This window comes from Salmo salar, chromosome ssa23, assembly GCF_905237065.1.
Source record: "Salmo salar chromosome ssa23, Ssal_v3.1, whole genome shotgun sequence".
NCBI lineage: Eukaryota > Metazoa > Chordata > Actinopteri > Salmoniformes > Salmonidae > Salmo > Salmo salar.
Genome location: NC_059464.1, coordinates 12,250,435 through 12,272,565, shown reverse-complemented (window position 1 = coordinate 12,272,565; position 22,131 = coordinate 12,250,435). Strand labels below are relative to the sequence as shown.

The 22,131-nt window shown below is 43.7% G+C and overlaps 1 protein-coding gene across 1 annotated transcript in view; it reads right to left on the bottom strand.

Moving 5' to 3' along the window:
* The window catches only part of LOC106584067 (tensin-3), an 82,451-nt gene that overhangs the window by 42,543 nt on the left and 17,777 nt on the right, over positions 1 to 22,131 (bottom strand). The window contains exons 2-5 of the mRNA XM_045706329.1: positions 20,678 to 21,751; positions 9,188 to 9,309; positions 8,617 to 8,734; positions 8,465 to 8,536 (exon numbers count right to left, since the gene is read on the bottom strand). Coding sequence (XP_045562285.1) covers positions 8,465 to 8,536; positions 8,617 to 8,734; positions 9,188 to 9,309; positions 20,678 to 21,674 — 1,309 coding nt within the window. The 5' untranslated portion in view covers positions 21,675 to 21,751. The remainder of the gene's footprint in view (positions 1 to 8,464; positions 8,537 to 8,616; positions 8,735 to 9,187; positions 9,310 to 20,677; positions 21,752 to 22,131) is intronic.

Genomic DNA, 22,131 nt, shown 5'->3' with positions numbered 1-22,131 from the left:
AAGCAGACCACCATAGTCCCTGTGCCCAAGAAAGCGAAGGTAACCTGACTAAATATCTACCAACCCGTAGTACTCACGTTGGTAGCCATGAAGTGTTTAAAAGTTTGGTCATGGCTCACATCAACCCCGTCAACCCGGAAACCCTAGACCCACTTCAATTTGCATACCGCCTCAACAGATCCACGGATGAAGCAATCTCAACTCCCCTCCACACTGCCCTTTCACACCTGGACAAAAGGAACACCTATGTGAGAACGCAGCTCAGCGTTCAACACCACAGTACCGACAAAGCTCATCACTAAGCTAAGGACCCTGGGACTAAACACCTCCCTCTGCAACTGGATCCTGGACTTCCTGACGGGCCGCCCCCTGGTGGTAAGGGTAGGCAACAACACATCTGCAACGGTGATCCTCAACACTGGTTCCCTTCAGGAGTGCGTGCTTAGTCCTCTCCTGTACTCAATGTTCACCCACGACTGTGTGGCAATCACTAAGTTTGGGAGGAGGTCAGAGACCTGGCAGTGTGGTGCCAGGAAAACAACCTCTCCCTCAATGTGAGCAAGACAGAGGAGCTAATCATGGACTATAGGAAAAGGAAGGCTGAACAGGCCCCCATTAACATTGACAGGGCTGAAGTGGAGCGGGTCGAGAGTTTGAAGTTCCTTGGTGTCCACATATCCAACGAAATATCATGGTCCAAAAACTCCAAGACAGTTGAAAAGAGGGCACGACAGCACCTTTTCCCTCTCAGGAGACTGAAAAGATTTTGCATGGGTCAGCAGATCCTCAAAAAGTTGTATGACTGCACCACCGAGACCATCCTGACCGGTTGCACCACCGCCTGGTATGGCAACTGCTTGGCATCTGACTGAACGTCGCTACGGAGTTTTTTGCGTTGTTTGTAACTTATTTTATCACCTATTTTGTACATAATGTTGCTGCTACCGTCTCTCATGACCGCCGACGAGTCCGACGTGAAGGATATACTGCTTTCCCGGGACCAGGCCCAAATCCCCGTAATTTGCGTGAAGAGAAAAAGGGGCGGAGGTCGGGCTGCCTTCTGAGAATTCGTAGGCGAGTAAGTATACCCCCACTGCCATCCGTTCTATTGGCCAATGTGCACTCATTGAATAATAAAATCGATAACCTACGAGCAAGATTAAACTACCAACGGAACATTAAAAATTGTAATAACTTATGTTTCGCTATTGGTATTTTACTGCTGCTATTTAATTATTTGTTACTTTTATTTATTATTCTTATTTTTATAGGTATTTTTAAAAATTTTAACTGCATTGTTGGTTAAGGCCTTGTAAGTAAGCATTTCACTGAAAGGTCTACACCTGTTGTATTCGGCGCATGTGACAAATACTGTCACGGTTTTCGTCGGTAATGGAGGACCAAAACGCAGCAGGTATGTGTACGCTCATCTTGACGTTTATTAACTTTCCAAAATGAACACCAAAATAACAAAACAAGTGAACGAACGATATACAGACAGTCTGGCAAGGCACAAGGCTAAACACAGAACAATCTCCCACAACCACACAGACAAACACACCCAACTAATATAGGACTTCCAATCAAAGGCAACACCACACAGCTGCCTTCAATTGGAAGTCCACCCCAATTAACTCTACATAGAAACACACTTACTAGACTACACATAGAAATACATAAACATAGACCATAAAACAAAAACCCGGAAATACTAAATCAAACACCCTTTTACCAAAACACCACCCCGGACCACATAAAACAAATATCCTCTGCCATGTCCTGACCAAACTACAATAACAATTAACCCTTATACTGGCCAGGACGTGACAAATACAAATGTATTTGATTCGATTTTTAGTGCGTACGGCCCAGTGCATCACTGGGGCCAAGCTTCTTGACATCCAAATCAAATCAAATTTGATTGGTCACATACACATGGTTAGCAGATTTTAATGCGAGTGTAGCGAAATGCTTGTGCTTCTAGTTCCGACAATGCAATAATATCTAACAAGTAATCTAACAAATTCACAACAACTACCTTATACACACAAATGTAAACGGATGAATAAGAATATGTACATATAAATATATGGATGAGGGATGGCCGTGCGGCATAGGCAAGATGCAGTAGATGGTATAGAATACAGTATATACATGTGAGATGAGTAATGTAGGATATGTAAACATTATTAAAGTGCCGTTATTTAAAGTGACTAGTGATACCTTTATTAAGTGTATTTATTAAAGTGGCCAGAGATTTGAGTCTGTATGTTGGCAGCATCCTCTCTATGTTAGTCATGGCTGTTTAACAGTCTGATGGCCTTGAGATAGAAGATGTTTTTCAGTTTCTCTGTCCCAGCTTTGATGCACCTGTACTGACCTCGCATTCTGGATGGTAGAAGAGGGAACAGGCAGTGGCTCGGGTGGTTCATGTCCTTGATTATCTTTTTGGCCTTCCTGTGACATCGGGTGCTGTAGGTGTCCTGGAGGGCAGACATTGTGCCCCCGGTGATGCATTGTGCAGACTGCACCACCCTCTGGAGAGCCCTATGGTTGCGGGCGGTGCAGGTACCATACCAGGCGGCGATACAGCCCAATAGGATGCTCTCAATTGTGCATCTGTAAAAGTTTATGGGGGTCTTAGGGGCCAAGCCATATTTCTTCAGCCTCCTGAGTTTGAAGAGGCGCTGTTGCACATTTTTACCCGCTATCTGTGTGGGTGGACCATTTCAGACTGACAATGACGTGTACGCCGAGAAACTTGAAGCTTTTTATCTTCTCCACTGCGGCCCCATTGTCACGGTCGTGATAATGGATGGACCAAGGAGCAGCGTGTGTTGAGTTCCACATCTTTATTTGCAGTGAAAACTTAAACAAAAAACAATAAACATACAACGAACGTGAACTACGTGGTGCTGAATGCGCTCACACAAAACAATATCCCATAAAGCAGGTGGGAACAAATGACAACTTAAGTATGATCCCCAATTAGAGACAACGAGAAACAGCTGCCTCTAATTGGGAACCATACTAAAACACCAACATAGAAATATAATGACTAAAACACCCCCTGAGTCACGCTCTGACCTATACACCATAGAGAACCCAGAGGGATCTCGTGACACCCATCAATGTGGATAGGGGCATGCTCCCTCTGCTGTCCACAGTCAGCTCCTTTGTTTAGTTGACGTTGAGTTTATTTTCATGGCACCACTCCCCCAGGGCCCTCACCTCCTCACTGTAGGCTGTCTTGTCATTGTTGGTAATCAGGCCTACTACTATTGAGTCGTCTGCAAATTTGATGATTGAGTTGGAGGCGTGCAAGGCCACGCAGTCATGGGTGAACTGGGAGTACAGGAGGGGGTTGAGCACGCACCCTTGTGGGGCCCCTGTGTTGAGAATAAACTAAGTAGAGGTGTTGTTTCCTACCGTCACCACCTGAGGCAGCCCGTCAGAAAGTCCAGGACCCAGTTGCACAGGGCGGGTTTCAGACCCAGGGCCCCGAGCTTAATGATGAGCTTGAAGTGTACTCTGCTGTTGAAGGCTGAGCGATAGTCAATGAACAGCATTCTTACATAGGTATTCCTCTTGTCCAGATGGGATAGGCCACTGTGCAGTGCAATGGCGAATGCATCGTCTGTGGATCTATTGGGTCGGTAAGCAAGTTGAAGTGTGTCTAGGGTGTCAGGTAAGGTAGAGATAGAGGTGACGCTTAAATGTCTTACTCACGTCAGCCACGGAGAACGAGAGCCCACTGTCCTTGTGAGCGAGCTGCGTTAGGGGCACTGTGTTATCCTCAAAGCGTGAAAAGAAGGTGTTTAGCTTGTCTGGGAGGAAGACATCAGTGTTCACGACATGGCTGGTTTTCCCTTTGTAATCTGTGGATGTCTGTAGACCCTGCCACATACGTCTCGTGTCTGAGCCACTGAATTGCGACTCCCCTTTGTCTCTGTACTGATGGTTTGCCTGTTTGATTGCCTTACGGAGGAATAACTACACTGTTTGTATTCATCCATAATCCCAGTCACCTTGCCATGGTTAAATGCTGTTGTTCGAGCTTTCAGTTTTGCACAAATGCTGCCATCTATCCGCGGTTTCTGGTTTGGGTAGGTTTTAATATTCACAGCGGGAACACCATCTCCTATACACTTCCTGATGAACTCAGTCACTGTGTCTGTGTATACGTCCATGTTATTCTTAGAGGCTACCCGGAACATATCCCAGTCCGCGTGATCGAAATAATCTTGAAGCTTGGATTCCGATTGGTCAGACCAGCATTGAATAGATCTTAGCACGGGTACTTCCTGTTTGAGATTCTGCCTATCAGAGTCGGGATTTGATTTGCCAAAGGGAGGGCGGGGGAGGGCCTTGTAGGCATCCTGGAAGAGGGAGTAACAGTGGTTGAGCATTTTAGCAGCTCAAGAACTACAGTCAATGTGTTGGTTGAACTTCAGTAGCGTTTTCCTCAAATTTGCTTTGTTAAAATCCCCAGCTTCAATAAATGCGGCCTCAGGATATGTGTTTTCCAGTTTGCACAAAGTCCAGTGTAGTTCCTTGAGGACTGTCATGGTATCGGCTTGAGGGGCAATATATGTAACTGTGACTACTACTATAAGTTATACGGTAGGCATTTGATTATGAGGTATTCTAGGTTGGGTGAACAAAATGACTTGTACGTTAATAGAATCAAACCATGAGTAGTTAATCATGAAACATACACTACCACCTTGCTTTTTCCAGGAGAGTTTATTCCTGTCTGCGTGATGTACCGAGAACCCAGCTGGCTGTATGGATGGGGACAGTATATCTGGAGAGAGTCTTTGTGGCAACAGTTTGGGGAAGGCCCTTTCCTGTTTCAGCATGACAATGCCCCCGTGCACAAAGAAAGGTCCATACAAAAATGGTTTGTCAAGATCAGTGTGGAAGAACTTGACTGGCCTGCACAGAGCCCTGACCTCAACCCCTTCGAAAACCTTTGGGATGAACTGGAACGTTGACTGCGAGCCAGGCCTAATCGCCCAACATCAGTGCCCGACCTCACTAATGCTCTTGTTGCTGAATGGTAGAAGTCCCCGCTGCAATGTTCCAACATATAGTGGAAAGCCTTCACAGAAGAATGGAGGCTGTTATAGCAGCAAAGGGTGCACCAAACCCATATTAATGCCCATGATTTTGGAATGAAGTGTTCGATGAGCAGGTGTCCACATACTTTTTGTCATGTAGTGTATGTGGTAGTAGAGTAGTTGCCTGAGGGCACACACTTCGCGTATTGTGAAATCTGTTGTGAATTGTAATATAATGTTTTTTTATTGTATATAACTGCCTTAATTTTGCCAGACCCCAGGAGGTGAAGCTGCTGCCTTGGCAGCTAACAGGGATCCATAATAAAAACAAATAACACACACACACGCCCACACGCACAAGCTATGTGTCCAGTAACAGTACATACCGAGAGAAGCAGTCATGATGGAGAGACGTTCAGAGGACTATCCCACTGTGTCTATCTGGAGGAAACTGGAGCTGCACACTGCCACAGCTCTGCCTTAAATTAACTGCCTTAATTTTGCCAGACCCCAGGAGGTGAAGCTGCTGCCTTGGCAGCTAACAGGGATCCATAATAAAAACAAATACACACACACACACACACACACACACACACACACACACACACACACACACACACACACACACACACACACACACACACACACACACACACACACACACACACACACACACACAAGCTATGTGTCCAGTAACAGTACATACCGAGAGAAGCAGTCATGATGGAGAGACGTTCAGAGGACTATCCCACTGTGTCTATCTGGAGGAAACTGGAGCTGCACACTGCCACTTCCACAGCTCTGTCAGCTAAACAGATCTCCTCTCTCTTGCTCTCACTCCTCTCTCTCCCCTCTCTCCTCTGCTGCTTTCTCTTTCTAAAACTCGGAACTTTTCTCTTTTTCTTTTTACTGAATCCTCTATCACTCTTTTCCTTTCTGTCTCTCCTGGCTCAGCTGGTCTTTTCCATGGGGCTGAAGAATGTTTGTCTGCCTCCCGGCACAAATAAGGGAGTAATTAAAATGAGAGAACTGTCTGTTCTCTCCCTCTTCTCCCACTTTTACTCTCTCACTGCCCCTCTGTCCCCTTTCACTCACTCTCTCCTCTATATTCCATCTCTCTGTCTATTTACTCTGTTGTAAGGCAGCAGTGTGTGCTCTGGTTAAACTTCTGTGGTCGTGAGTGAAGTCATTTAGGAACTGGAACAGAACACAAAGACTAACCATTTCCCATTCCTATGCTACACTGCACTCTACTCCACTCCACTCCATTCCTTATTGGAAAATAGTTCTTTGTTCGCTACTGACTTGTTGTGACACTGCTTAAGTATGCATTTTATAGAGGGGGAGAGAGAGAGAGAGAGAGAGAGAGAGAGTATTCCCTCTGTCTATATAGGGTAGGCCCCCTGCCTTCCCCTTCCTCTCACTGACCACTCTGCATTGTCTTCTACAGAGCCTCTGCAATCTGTTTCCTCCAATCAAAAGGCATTCTTGAAGGTCAGGGGTCGCATATTTACTTTTATGGCTATGGAGGGGGTCCAGCTAAGGGTTCTATGAATAATGAATACAAATGAAGAGTATAATAACAAGGCTGTATATAGGGAGCAGAAAATAACATGGCTATAGACAGGGAGTACAAGTATCGAGTCGATGTGCAGGGGTACGAGGTCATTGAGGTAGCTACGTACTGTACTGTACATATAGGTAGGGTTAAACTGACTAGCAGCAGCATATGTGGTGTGTGTGTGTGTGTGTGTGTGTGTGTGTGTGTGTGTGTGTGTGTGTGTGTGTGTGTGTGTGTGTGTGTGTGTGTGTGTGTGTGTGTGTGTGTGTGTGTGTGTGTGTGCAGAGAGAACAGTCTGTGGATTGGGTGGCTGGAGTCTTTGACAATTTTTTGGTCCATCCTCTGACACCGCCTGGTATAGAGGTCCTGGATGGCAGGGAGCTCGGTCCCAGTGATGTACTGGGCTGTACGTACTATACTCTGTAGCGCCTTGCGGTCAGATGCCAAGCAGTTGTCATACCAAGCAGTTGTCATACCAAGCAGTTATGTAGCCAGTCAAGATGCACTCGATGGTGCAGCTGTTTAACTTTTTTTGTCTTTTCAGCCTGCTGAGGGGGAAGAGGCTTTGTTGTGCCATCTTCACAATTGTGTTGATGTGTTTGGATGTGATGGATCCTTAGTGAAGGACCTTCAAAATGTCGAACCGCTCCACTACAGCCGTGCTCGGCCCTCTGTTTCCTGTGGTGCAAGATCAGCTCCTTAGTCTTACCAACATTGAGGGAGAGGTTGTTGTCCTGGTACCACAATGCCAGGTCTCTGACCTCCTCCCTACAGGATGTCTAATTGTTGTCAGTGATCAGGCCCACCACCGTTGTGCCGTCGGCAAACTTAATGATGTTGTAGTTGTGTGGCCACTCAACTGTAGTTTTTTTGTATGTGGGCATCCTGCCAACAGAAGTCACTTCATCTCTGTACAGTGGGCTAATTATATCATTATTTACAGTATCAGCTGAACTGGCTTCTGTCAATGGGATAGAATGAGAATGATGTCTTTATTTCCCCGTTACCTCCGGTTTGTCCCAGACTAAAATATCCTAAACAGGACAATTAACACCAATGCATCTCACAAAACCCCTATCTACAGTCACATTTGAGTCATTTAGCAGAAACTCTTATCCAGACCGACTTACAGGAACAATTAGGGTTACGTGCCTAGCTCAAGGGCACATCTACAGATTGTTCACCTAGTCGGCCCGGGGAGTCAAACCAGCAACCTTTTGTGTACTGACCCAACGCTCTTAACCGCTAGGCTACCTGCCGCCCCACAGGTTAGTGACCCTAGACAAATCCCTCATGCCCATCATTCGGTATTACAAAATGCAACCATGTGCACATCAGCAGTGGAGAGGCCAGGTTCAGAGGGCAAAGTGGGGGCATAATAGTGAAAGTATAATGGCTTATGCGTACCACTTAAGGATTCCACCCTGCCTCTGAACCTTGTCCAGCACTAATCACAGCTCAAAGGTTTGGGTTCACGCTGGGTGTTCTTTCCAACCAAGCAGGAACATCTCTCTCTCTCTCTCTCTCTCTCTCTCTCTCTCTCTCTCTCTCTCTCTCTCTCTCTCTCTCTCTCTCTCTCTCTCTCTCTCTCTCTCTCTCTCTCTCTCTCTCTCTCTCTCTCTCTCTCTCTCTCTCTCTCTCTCTCTCTCTCTCTCTCTCTCTCTCTCTCTCTCTCTCTCTCTCTCTCTCTCTCTCTCTCTCTCTCTCTCTCTCTCTCTCTCTCTCTCTCTCTCTCTCTCTCTCTCTCTCTCTCTCTCTCTCTCCGCTCACACATAGACACACACAAAAAGCATTCAAATACACACACACAAACACACATAGTAACAGAGTATAAATGTACCTTGTGATGTTCTGCTCATCTCCCACTGTCCCTTGCTATGCCTCAGGTAAGAGATGGCTGGAAAACTTTTCACTGGGGAAGAGAGAAGATGTCTGATCAGATATGATAGAAGAACACACACACATCTTATTTTTTTATTCACTGTCTCTTACCATAGGGCGTTGGAGGAGAAACAGGAAATGCTGGTGTGGGTGGGACTATGTCACAGCTCCCCGTCACTGGAGTCTGTCCTTTATAGTCCACACTGTCCATCCTGTAGAGACGGCCACGCTGTGAACACACACACATGCCGGGCAGACTGTGATATGTGTGTGTGGCTGTTCTTGCTATTCATGCTGTCCTGCCATGAGAATAGGTGTGAGAGTTGCATCCCAAATGGCACCTTATTCCCATTATAGTACACTACTTTTCCCAGGGCCTGCTGGTTAAAATAGCGCACTTTATGTGGAATAGGGTGCCATTTGGGACACAGACCAGGAATCTCAGCAATTCAGACAAAACAGCCTGACCACCACAGTTCTTCTGCTTCACACCAACACAAACATGAACTACTGATGTTTAAATGGAATTCAACATAGATTAACCATGGACATAGACAGGTGTTTTTACTAACCGCATAATCATGACCAAGGTGTATAATGGTGTATAACAGGTGTGTAACCAGTAGGGGGTGGTGTGTTTAACTGGGAGGTCGGTAAGTTGAGGTGTTGTGTGTGTGTGTACCTGGGAGGGAAAGAGGTTGGGCCTGAAGATCAGAGAGTTTTGGAACGTCTGGGCTCCGCTCCAACCTGGACTATGGAACCATGGGGAATCTGTGACATCACTGGCCTGTCTGTGCTTCCAGCCTGAAGACAGAAAGACAAGACAGAAAAGATAGAGACAGAGACACAGAGAGAGAGAGAGAGACAGAGAGAACAGATCATGTGTGTTTGCTTGCAGCCTTTTTATGAACATGTCCTGCATTAACTCCAGGCTGCAGACAATTGTAGCACAGGCTTTCTTGATGATTTTGTCAAGCTTGTTTAAGTCCTCCTTGGATAAATTCCCTTTAAAGCACACAATGGCATAGCTCACTACACTCGCCATGACACCACTGTAGAATATGCGAAGCATATTGTCACATACAGTACCAATAAAAAGTTTGGAAACACCTAACATTCCAGGGTTTTTCTTAATTTGTACAATTTTCTACATTGTAGAATAATAGTGAAGACATCAAAACTATGAAATAACACATATGGAATCATGTAGTAACCAAAAATGTGTTAAACAAATCAAAATATATTTTAGATTTGAGATTCTTTATAGCCACCCTTGGCCTTGTTGACAGCTTTGCACACTCTTGGCATTCTCTCAACCAGCTTCATGAGGTAGTCACCTAAAATGCTTTTCAATTAACAGGTGTGCCTTGCTAAAAGTTAATTTGTGGAATTTATTTTCTTCTTAACGCGTTTGAGCCAATCAGTTGTGTTGTGACAAGGTAGGGGTGGTTTACAGAAAATAGACCTATTTGGTAAAAGACCAAGTCCATATTATGGCAAGAACAGCTCAAATAAGCAAAGAGAAACGACAGTCCATCATTACTTTAAGACATGAAGGTCAGTCAATATCGAACATTTCTAGAACTTTTAAAGTTTCTTCAAGTGCAGTCGCAAAAACCATCAAGCGCTATGATGAAACTGGCTCTCATGAGGACCGCCACAGGAAAGGAAAACCCAGAGTTATCTCTGCTGCAGAGGACAAGTTCATTAGAGTCACCAGCCTCAGAAATTGCATCCCAAGTAAATGCTTCACAGAGTTCAAGTAACAGACACATCTCAACATCAACTGTTCAGAGGAGACTGCATGAATCAGGCCTTCATGGTCGAATTGCTGCAAAAAAAACACTTCTAAAGGACACCAATCAGAAAAATAGACTTGCTTGGGCCAAGAAACACGAGCAATGGACATTAGACCGGTGGAAATGGGTCCTTTGGTCTGATGAGTCCAAATTTGAGATTTATGGTTCCAACCGCCATGTAAGTGAACAGATGATCTCCGCATGTGTGGTTCCCACCGTGAAGCATGGAGGAGGAAGTACGATGGTCTGGGGGTGCTTTGCTGGTGACACTGTCAGTGATTTATTTAGAATTCAAGGCACACTTAACCGGCATGGCTACTACAGCATTCTGCAGCGATATGGTTTGGTCCTATATGGTTTGCGCTTAGTGGGACTATAATTTTTTTTCAACAGGACAATGACCCAACACACCTCCAGGCTGTGTAAGGGCTATTTGACCAAGAAGGAGAGTGATGGATTGCTGCATTAGATGACCTGGCCTCCACAATCACCCGATCTCAACCCAATTGAGATGGTTTGAGATGAGTTGGACTGCAGAGTGAAGGAAAAGCAGCCAATAAGTGCTCAGCATATGTGGGAACTCCTTCAAGACTTTTGGAAAAGCATTCCAGGTGAAGCTGGTTGAGAGAATGACAAGAGTATGCAAAGCTGTCATCAAGGCAAAGGGTGGCTACTTTGAAAATTCTAAAATCAAAAATATATTTGGATTTGTTTAACACTTTTTGTTACTACATGATTCCATATTTTTTATTTCATAGTTTTGATGTCTTCACTATTATTCTACAATGTATAATAAAAATATGAATGAGTAGGTGTGTCCCAACTTTTGACTGGAATTGCATATATTTTTTATGTATTTCCTTCTTTATTTTTTTCCCAACCCTATCATCCCTCTCTGATTGGAGTGAATTAATTGACAACACTACTTAGGCTTCTGCTTCAGGCTTATACATACTGTATACATTTTATTTACAGTAATATTTACATCAATTATCTTGTTTTTTGTTCGATTTTTTTCCCCCATATATTGTTCAATTCTGTTGTGATGTTTCACAAAAGTTCAAAAAATGTATATTCTCATAGTATCTATAGTATCTATATATTTTTTTTGCTAAGAGTATTATTATATTATTTCTCGATTGACTATGACTTTCCAAATCACCCAGCAGTGCTATTTGCAGACTTAGCTCCAAGTAAATGTTACAATTCTTCAACCATTCCTGAACATGCGACCAAAAATAAACTACATATGGGCAGTACCAAAACAAGTGATCTAATGATTCCGTCCCTTCGAATAAAAAATCAGAGGATACAACCATCCCAGCTCTGCAGATTTTTTATTCGAAGGGACGGAATCATTAGATCACTTGTTTTGGTACTGCCCATATGTAGTTTATTTTTGGTCGCATGTATATATATATGGATATATTTGACATTATATTTGTTTGAATAATTTTGTATAATAATTTAAATTGAAAAACTCCAAGCTTTCAATCCAGCGTCATTTTATTTTTCAGTTCATAAACCATGTGTCATAGAATTGGTACAATGAAAATCTCTTCCCAACTATTTTGCAACCTGCAATGCACAGCTGTCATATAATTTAAAAAACAAGTTGTTAGGTGTAGGCAGGGCCATAAGCAACTAGGTAAACTAGTATATGGCTAAAGAGTTAATCAGGGTGATTTTTCCACAAACATACAGGTATTTTCCTTTCCATGGTCAAGATGTTATCTATTTTTGGTAACTTTCTATTCAAATGTATTGTAGTGAGATAATAGGTATTTATATCCTAAAGAAATAAATTAAGTCCACTTCACCGTCAGTGTCACGTCCTGGCCAGTATAAGGGTTAATTGTCATTGTAGTTTGGTCAGGACGTGGCAGAGGGTATTCGTTTTATGTGGTTCGGGGTGGTGTGTTTGTTGAAGGGGCATTTGATTTAAGTATTCCGGGGTTTTTGGGCACTGTTTGATTTTCATGTATTCTATGGTTAGTCTAGTGTGTCTGTTTCTATGTTTGGTTAATTGGGGTTGGGACTCTCAGTTGAAGGCAGGTGTTGTCTATTTGCCTTTGATTGAGAGTCCCATATATTAGGGTGTGTTTGTGTTTGTCATTTGTGGGAGATTGTTCCGTGTATAGTGTCAAGCCTTACAGAACTGTTTATTGTCGGTGTGTTTCTTTTTTGTATACGTGTTTATTTTGGGTTTGCCTTCTTTCCTTATAATAAAGAAGATGAGTATACATTTCCCTGCCGCGTTTTGGTCTCATCACTACGACAATTGTGACAGTCAGACCATTTTATTGGTAAACTACATGGTAATGTAAAAGTTGTCTTTTCTTGTCATCCAATAAGTGATGTAGTACACTTACACATTCGGATAAAATTATCGTTAACTAATATCATCACCCCTTTTGAGTTTCTTTGCCCGTTGGAGTAGATACTATATTCCTTCTCTTTTAGCCAGGTAAATACTGATTGTGTTTTCTTATTATCTGCTAAGCCATTACAATTATAACTGATTATACTAATTTCACCATTTGCCATAATGAAATACAAGTTTCAATTCCATTTATCATAATATATGTCTGTAAACTTATCATTAAAAAGTACCATGATGATTGAGTGTCCCTATAGCTATATTTTCACTGCGACTGAGTAAACCTCCAATTCTTCTCCACTACCCGCTAAAACCTCCCCCCATCCCAAGTTGGGTTGTTGTCCCATTGACTGGCAGACCACCCCTGCCCACCTGGATACCAGGGGCCCCCAGAGACTGGGACCCATCCTTTGAAAAGAGCACACTATGCAACGTAGAGAAAAGAAGCAGATCAACAGCCAAAAGCATTTCCAATGCCCACACCTCGATTATGCTGTATGTACTTATAAAAATGATATATATATTATGTAAAAAATGATTGCATATCTTAATTTGTTTCCACAATTAACGAATAGTATGTGTAATAATGTAGGCCCTTCCTATGAAGGATTGTTACCAGGACTGACATTACAAGGACTGACATTACAAAAAATTACATTTTCGGCAAGCAATTATTATTTTGCAAAAACAATTATTGTGATTCATCCTACCCTGTCCCTAAGATCATTACCCCATAGCAACATATGTGGGATACATACGCACTCTCTCCACCCCTCCCCCACAAACAACCACAAGCTCAGATGTTCAACAGTTGTTCCAACCCCAAGCCCAACTCAAGAGGAGACTTGATGTGTGAATGCGTATACCATTGTAGCTGTTTGAGAAGGCATGCCAAATTGAGCAAGAAATGGGAGATTTGGTTAACCAATGTCTAGTCCTAGCTTATGGAACTCGGACACACCCCTTTCCCCCGACAAACACTCACACTGGTCCCCCGTTGTGACCATTTTTCCAAGCACCTCAGTGCAGTCAGACCATTCTATGATTTTGTGACACCAGGGCCGCAATAATTTGCCCCCTCTCTAGTTGTTCGAGTGTGACCTCATCCCCAAGGGTTACTGCAGCTACTGTAGTGTTGCCAGCACTGCCACTACCTGGGTGGGGGTACTCCACCAGAATCCCCACCGGCTAGGTACGAGGTGATCAAGGTTCTCATTAGTAGCTTTGAGCGATATTATGCTCACCCATCTGGGGGCTTTGGCTTTATAGGACAAACCCTGCCAGGCAGGCTCAGACACTTGAGTGGGCAGTGCTGCTTTAGTGGGTCTCTGATCGTGTTTATCTTTCTGTCTTGCCTGCATATAGGCTACTTGCAGTAGGCCTATAAAACAGATAAGGACTCCTTCTTAGTGTGTGGGTGTCTAGGATATAGGGTTGGGGATTATTCTATCATGAGGACAAGAAATATGTAAACTATATTTGGAATTTATTTTTAAATGTATATCACATATCTATACAAAATGTAAAACTCTCTGTCACAACTCCTTCCTGCAGACACAAATTGGCTCTGGCTTTTGCAACCATTTTCCTTTTTCACTCATTTAACTCCATCAGCACCAACACAACTTCCAGTCCCAGCCCCAACACCAGCACCAACCCTGGACACAGCACCGGCCAACCACAAATGTCCCCTTCATCCAGCAACTGCCAGCTCAGACTCCACCCCTTCCCCTCCTCCAACACAAATAAACATTGTGGACTGAGTGATGTGCTGATTGACTGATGGACTGATTCTCCCGATTATTTTGTGTTTGATTGACTGCTTTTGTTTTTGCTTTTGTTTGATTGGATGACCATTTGGTTTGCCTAATTTGAATTGATTGCTTATTGTTTGGATTTATTATTTAGAATTTGAAATGAATGATGACTGAATATTAACTTATTTTACATTTTACCTGTAAAGATTTTTGGAAAAAACAAATGACAAACTATTTATGACAATACATTACATGTCTCATAAGGCCTTATTTTGATGCCTAGCTTTACCCTAATACAGTGGCCAGAAAAAGGCCTGCAAAGTAGGGTTGCAAAATTCTGGTATCTTCATATACACACACATGCACGCACGCACAAACACACATACAGTAAACACACACACACACACACACACACACACACACACACACACACACACACACACACACTACGTTCACATCTAGTTAATTGTCATTACACCAGTTTGTTTGTCACATTATCCCCCTGTCCGGATATATAAAGTACAGTTCCAACTGCAACGAATACAGCTATGTTTGCTTAGGCACTGCTACATATAATCCTAGCTGTGAAGACATTTCTTCCAGTCACTTCAAAAGATACGTTTAAGTCAGTTACTGTACTGTACCTATGAGGACCTGATTTTACAGTGCTTATATAAAAGTTCCAAACTTTTGCACCCACTCAGCAAACATAGCGGACAAAGGTGAATAAAGCGTGTCTGTGTTGGAAGCAGTGAACTCTGCTAGGAGAACATACCCAAACCAAACCAAACTATGATTAACTCAACTACCTGCGGTTCAGCTCTCTGTCTAAAAAGCTGAAAGCTGGCACAGCTTTATTTTCTTTAGACTGGCCTCTGGCATCATGTCACTGAGTCCTCATGCCAGACAGACAGACAGAGGACTGTTGTACAGTATGTTTCTGAGGGATTCCAATGTAAATATGTACTGTAACTGAGGAGCTGTACTGTCAGGGTTGGGGAGTAACGGATTACATGTAATCTGTTACATAAAACTGTAACTGTAATCCGTTACGTTACCAGAAAAAATATAGTAATTTGATTACAGATACTATTGAAAAACTAGATGAACACATCTAGGATTACTTATAAATTAAAAAAGGATGTTTGAGAAAAAAATTTGGGGACACAATTCTGTTTTCTCAATGACATTCAAATCAGCATTGAAAACAGTTTAAGTTTAAGTTTGTTCCGCCTGAGCGTGTCTGAACACAAGTCAGAGACCACTACGATGACACACCAAATGCGTTGGCTGGATCGTGGGAAACGAGCAGGAATAGGTTTTTGTAGGCAACAGTCCAAGCTATGTCTTCCAACGGTGTGACTGTTATCGGCATCCAAAGATTATACATCCAATTTGAATAAACACTTGGACGCAAGGACAACAGCAGTGGTGTTGTCTAAGGGCGATACGGATATCACTTAATATTAATATCTATATAGCTCATTTATGTGAAAATGTTTTCTATTTCTCTCTTTATTGATGGGAAGGGCCCATAAGGAAGCATTTTGTTTAAAAAAGGTATAATCTTTGTAAATTATATCATAAATAGGACTGGTGGAGTTATGTCACACATGCAGCTAACAAAAATATATGGAAATGACTGCTCTACCCAAAATTACAAACAATTTATTGCAGCATTAACATAAAAATGGAAGAGGCAAGTGCAAGGGGGGAAAAGTAAGGAACTTGTCTGTCGGCCTTGCGTTAAAGACCAAAATACGTTAAAGAAATTTGTGATGAATAAAAAATATACCAGTTTCATTTAAGGACCAAAAAATTGACAGATGTGCCATATACAATACCAGTCAAAAGTTTGGACACACCTACTCATTCCAGGGTTTTTCTTAATTTGTACTTTTTTATACATTGAAGAATAATAGTGAAGACATCAAAACAATGAAATAACACATATGGAATCATGTAGTAACCAATAAAGTGTTAAACAAACCAAAATGTATTTTATATTTGAAATTCTTCAAATTAGCCACCCTTTGCACACTCTTGGCATTCTCTCAACCAGCTTCATGAGGTAGTCACCTAGAATGCATTTCAATTAACAGGTGTGCCTTAAAAGTACATTTGTGGAATCTCTTTCCTTCTTAATCAGATTGAGCCAATCAATTGTGATAAGGTAGGGGTGGTATACTGAAGATAGCCACTCTTTGAGTTGATGACAGCTTTGCACACTCTTGGCCTTTTCTCAACCAGCTTCATGAGGAATGATTTTACAACAGTCAAGAAGGAGTTCCCACATATGCTGAGCACTTGTTGGCTGCTTTTCCTTCATTCTACGGTCTAACTCATCCCAAACCATCTCAATTGGGCAGAGGTCTGGTGATTGAAGAGGCCAGATTGTCTAATAAAGCACTCCATCACTCTCCTTGGTCAAAAAGCGTTTACACAGCCTGGAGGTGTGTTGGGTCATTGTCCTGTTGAAAAACAAATGATAGACCCACTAAGCGCAAACCAGATGGGATGGAGTGTCATTGTAGAATGCTGAGGTAGCCATGCTGGTTAAGTGCACCTTGAATACTAAATAAATCATAGATAGTGTCACCAGATAAGCACCCTCCTCATACATGCTTCACGGTGGGAACCACACATGCAGAGATCATCCGTTCACCTACTCTGCATCTCAGAAAGACACGGCGGTTGAAACCAAAAATATCAAATTTGGACTCATCAACACCAAAGGACAGATTTCCACCGATCTAATGTCCATTGCTCGTATTTCTTGGCCCAAGCAAGTCTCTTCTTATTATTGGTGTCCGTTAGTGGTGGTTTATTTTCAGCAATTGGACCATGAAGGCCTACCAGATGAGCTAAATGCCTTTTATCCTCGCTTCGAGGCAAGCAACACTGAGGCATGCACGAGAGCACCAGATGTTCCGGACGACTGTGTGCTTACGCTCTCCATAGCCGATGTGAGCAAGACTTTTAAACAGGTCAACATTTACAAAGCCGCGGAGCCAGACGAATTACCAGGACGTGTACTCAAAGCATGCGTGGACCAACTGGCAAGTGTCTTCACTGACATTTTCAACCTCTCCCTGACCGAATCTGTAATTCCTACATGTTTCAAACAGACAACCATAGTCCCTGTGCCCAAGAAAGTGAAGGTAACCTGCCTAAATGATTACCGCCCCGAAGCACTCACATCGGTAGCCATGAAGTGCTTTGAAAGGCTGGTCATGGCTCACATCAACACCATAATGCAGGAAACCCTAGACCCACTCCAATTCGCATACCACCCCAACAGATCCACAGGTGATGCAATCTCAGTCGCACTCCACACTGCCCTTTCCCACCTGGACAAAAGGAATTCCTACATGAGACTGTTGTTCATTGACTACAGCTCAGCATTCAACACCATAGTGCCCACAGTGCTCATCACTAAGCTAAGGACCCTGAGTCTACACACCTCCCTCTGAAACTGGATCCTGGACTGCCTGGTGGGCTGTCCCCAGGTGGTGAGTTGAGGCAACAACACATCTGCCACGCTGATCCTCAACACTGGGGCCCCTCAGGGGTGTGTGTTTAGTCCCCTGTTCACTAATGACTGTGTGGCAAAGCATGACTCCAACACCATCATTAAGTTTGCTGACGACACAACAGTGGTAGGCCTGATCACCGACAATGATGAGACTATAGGGAAGAGGTCAGAAACCTGGCAGTGTGGTGCCAGGACAACAACATCTCCCTCAATGTGATCAAGACAAAGGAGCTGATTGTGGACTATAGGAAAAGGCGGGCCGAACAAGCCCCAATTAACATCGACGGGGCTGAAGTGGAGTGGTTCGAGGGTTTCAAGTTCCTTGGTGTCCACATCACATATGAACTATCATGGTCTAAACACACCAAGACAGTTGTGAAGAGTGCACAACAAAACCTTTTCCCCCTCATGAGACTGAAAGGATTTGGCATGGGTCCTGAAATCCTCAAAAAGTTCTACAGCTGCACCATCAAGAGCATCCTGCCCGGATGCATGACAGCCTGGTATGGAAACTGCTCGGCATCTGACCATAAGGCACTACAGTGGGTAGTGCGTGCGGCCCAGTACATCACTGGGGCCAAGCTTCCTGACATCCAGGACCTATGTACTAGGAGGGGTCAGAGGAAGGCCCAAAAATAGGTCAAAGACTACATCCAGTCACCCAAGTCATAGACTGTTCTATCTGCTACCGCATGGCAAGCTGTACCAGAGCGCCCAGTCTAGGACCAGAAGACCCCTTAATAGCTTCTGGCCCCAAGCCATAAGACTGATGAACAATTAATTGATCCGGACTATTTACATTGACACCCCCTTTGTTTTTACACTGCTGCTACTCACTGTTTATTATCCATGCATAGTCACTTTACAAATTACCTCAACTAACCTGTACCCCCGCACATTGACTTTGGACTGGTAACCCCTGTATATACAGTAACCTCGTTATTGTTATGTATTTTTCTTGTGTTACTTTTTGATTTTATTTATTTTGTAAATATTTTCTTAACTCTATTTCTTGAACTGCGTTGTTAGTTAAGGGCTTTAAGTAAACATTTCACGGTAAGGTCTACACCTGTTGTATTCGGCACATGTGACAAATAAAATTAGATTTGATTAGAATTTGATTCACATAGTCTGCTCTCAACAATTGATGTTGAGAAATGTCTGTTACTTGAACTCTGTGAAGCATTTATTTGGGATGCAATTTTTGAGACTGGTAACTCTAATGAACTTATCCTCTGCAGAAGAGGTAACTCTGGGTCTTCTTTCCTGTGGCAGTCCTCATGAGAGACGATTTTTGCGACTGCACTTGAAGAAACTTTAAAAGTTCTTGAAATTCTCTTTGCTTATTTGAGCTGTTCTTGACATAATATGGACTTGGTCTTTTACCAAATAGGGCTATCTTCTGTAAACCACCCCTACCTTGTCACAACACAACTGATTGGCTAAAATGGATTATGAAGGAAAGAAATTCCACAAATTAACTTTTAACAAGGCACACCTGTTAATTGAAATGCATTCCAGGTGACTAGCTGATGAAGTTGGTTGAGAGAATGCCAAGTGTATGCAAAGCTGTCATCAAGGCAAAGTGTGGCTACTTTGAAGAATCACAAATATACAATTTATTTTGATTTGTTTCAAACTTTTTTGGTTACTTCTTAATTCCATATGTGTTATTTCATAGTTTCGATGTCTTCACTATTATGCAATGTAGAAAATAGTACAAATGAAGAAAAACCCTTGAATGAGTGTCCAATCTTTTGACTGGTACTGTGTATAAATGCCCAAACTGTGCATGAACTGTAGCCAACTAGGCCATCTGGCCGCAGCCTGCACAGCCAGAGCTGTAAAGACAACCTTCCCACTTTGGACTGCACCCTGTAACCTGTGCAGGAACGGCAGCCACTTCTTCAGAACCTGCCCCAGTTCCCACACAGGCAGGGTAAGAGCCAAAAAACCCAACCCCACTAACCCCTACCCCATCCACCAGACAACAACAATGAAGAAGCCAGAACCAGTCCCAGAACCCAGAACTTTCCACATGCAACGCCCAACCCACCACCCAAAACGTCCCAGAAACAGCCCCCACCACCACCCAAGTCATCCCAGAAACCATGACCCTGACATTACCATCAGAACAGAAATACACACTCCAGATGGCTGTTCATGGTTGCCTCCCCACTAGGGAATTCATCCATAGACGGCAGAGGATATAACCACAACTGTCGCCTCCATCCAGCAATTGCCAGCCCAGACCCCACCCCTCCCCCAACACACAGACACTTTGTGGATTAACTGACAGATTGACAGACTAATTCTTCTGATTCTTTTTTGATCGCTTTTATTTTATTTATTTTTTGATTGGATGACCATTTGGTTATTGTTTGAATTGTTTATTCTTTTGAATTTTTTTATTGACGATCGATTGAGTGATTGATTCTCATTGTAACTGATTGAATGTTTTACCTGTAAGAATTTTGAAAGTAAAATGAATAAAATCACTTTTTAATATACATTTTTAAGATGAATATTGAAATATTATAACGTAACAGAGGGACAGCGCCTTTCCTTGTGATTCTATTGTGATTCTACTGTATCTCAAATTAGACAAACAGATGTTCAATTTGAAGTCATTGCTAGCTCGTCAGTATGATGTTATTTGAATGAGAAGGATGGTACCCCGCTCTGGTTAACATGTTCTCACCTGATTGGCTGGTGTTGGCTTCGGTTGTCGTTTGACTTATCCCATTGGTGTGGAGGGAGGCGGAGCGGGACAGGGGGAGGGCGGGATGTCGGGTGGGGACTGGTATGAAGGTGGGGTCCAGGTCTAGGATCAACTGGTTGAGCTGATCGATGGACTCATCCATGTCTGTTGCTAACGAGGCAAGCTCCTCCTGCCCACAGGGTTCCCCTGAGGGTGAGGGTGTGTGTGTGTGGTGTGTGGCATGTGTAGTGTGTTGGACATGTGTGGTGTGTGTGGCATATGTGGTGTGTGTGGAATGTTTGTCACTGTCCATCTGCACAGGCAACCTCTCAACCCCTACCCCTTCCTCCACTCGTCTCTGCACCGCCTCTCTTCTGCTGGTCCCCGTATTGGGCATGTCTGGAACTGACAGGGTGTCTGGACCAATCAGATGAGGTGTATCCACAGGGCTGTCCCACCCCCTGTCTGTTTGTTCCTCCCCCTCTGGGGCGTCGACCATCTGCTGCTGCTGCACCCATGATTGGGTGTTGTGGGTGGATGGTGTGGAGTATCCACTTCCACTCTGGACCAGTTGCTGGGCTTCAGGCAGGCTCTCAGAGGACAATGAGCCAATGCTAGCCGAGCTATGCCTGTCCAAGGTGGGGCTAGCCTCAGGGATAACCTCGTCATCATCCAGGATGTCTATCTCCCTCTCGCTGGGCAAGGCCTCCCCATTGACAGGCTGCCCTAAGCCTTCCTTGTCCCCGTCCAACTTCCCCTCTCCATTACTGGAGTCTGGGAGCTTTGTCATGTTTTCCAGAGGAGGCTGAGCCTTCTCCAGCCCAACCCCAGATAGAAGCCTCCTTTGCTGGTTACCTTCGTCCTCACTGGGCCCTCTCCCGGGGCTCACTGCAGTAATAACCCCTGTCCAATGGGAGGCAATAGAGAGGCCTGAATCGCTGTTGGCTGACAGGGCGAGGTCACTGGGGATAGGGCCGCTGCTTGTCAGGGGAAACATCACCTCCTTTGTCACTACTCTCTTCCTCACTCTGGCGTAGAGGCTGCCATCGGCAGGGCCAGGGCTATGAGGCAGAGCTGAGGAAGAGGCAGAGAAGATGTGTAAAACAGACAGCGATAACACTTAGACACACAGAGACAAAAAGTATGACACGCTTAACAACTTAGAACCCTCAATCTCTTTTAATCATCCTTCGACACACACACAGAGGCCTGGTGCACTGGACACACACACACGCACAGTGCCAAGTGTAGGTCCAAAAGGCTTCTTAACAGCTTCTACCCCCAGGCCTTGCATTGACCCCACCTTTTTTTTATGCTGCTCTTACTCGCTGTTTATTATCTATGCATAGCTACTTTACCCCTACCTACATGTACATATTACCTGAATTACCTCAATTAACCTCTGCCTATTGACTCAGTACTTGTACCCCCTGTGTATAGCCTCGTTATTGTTA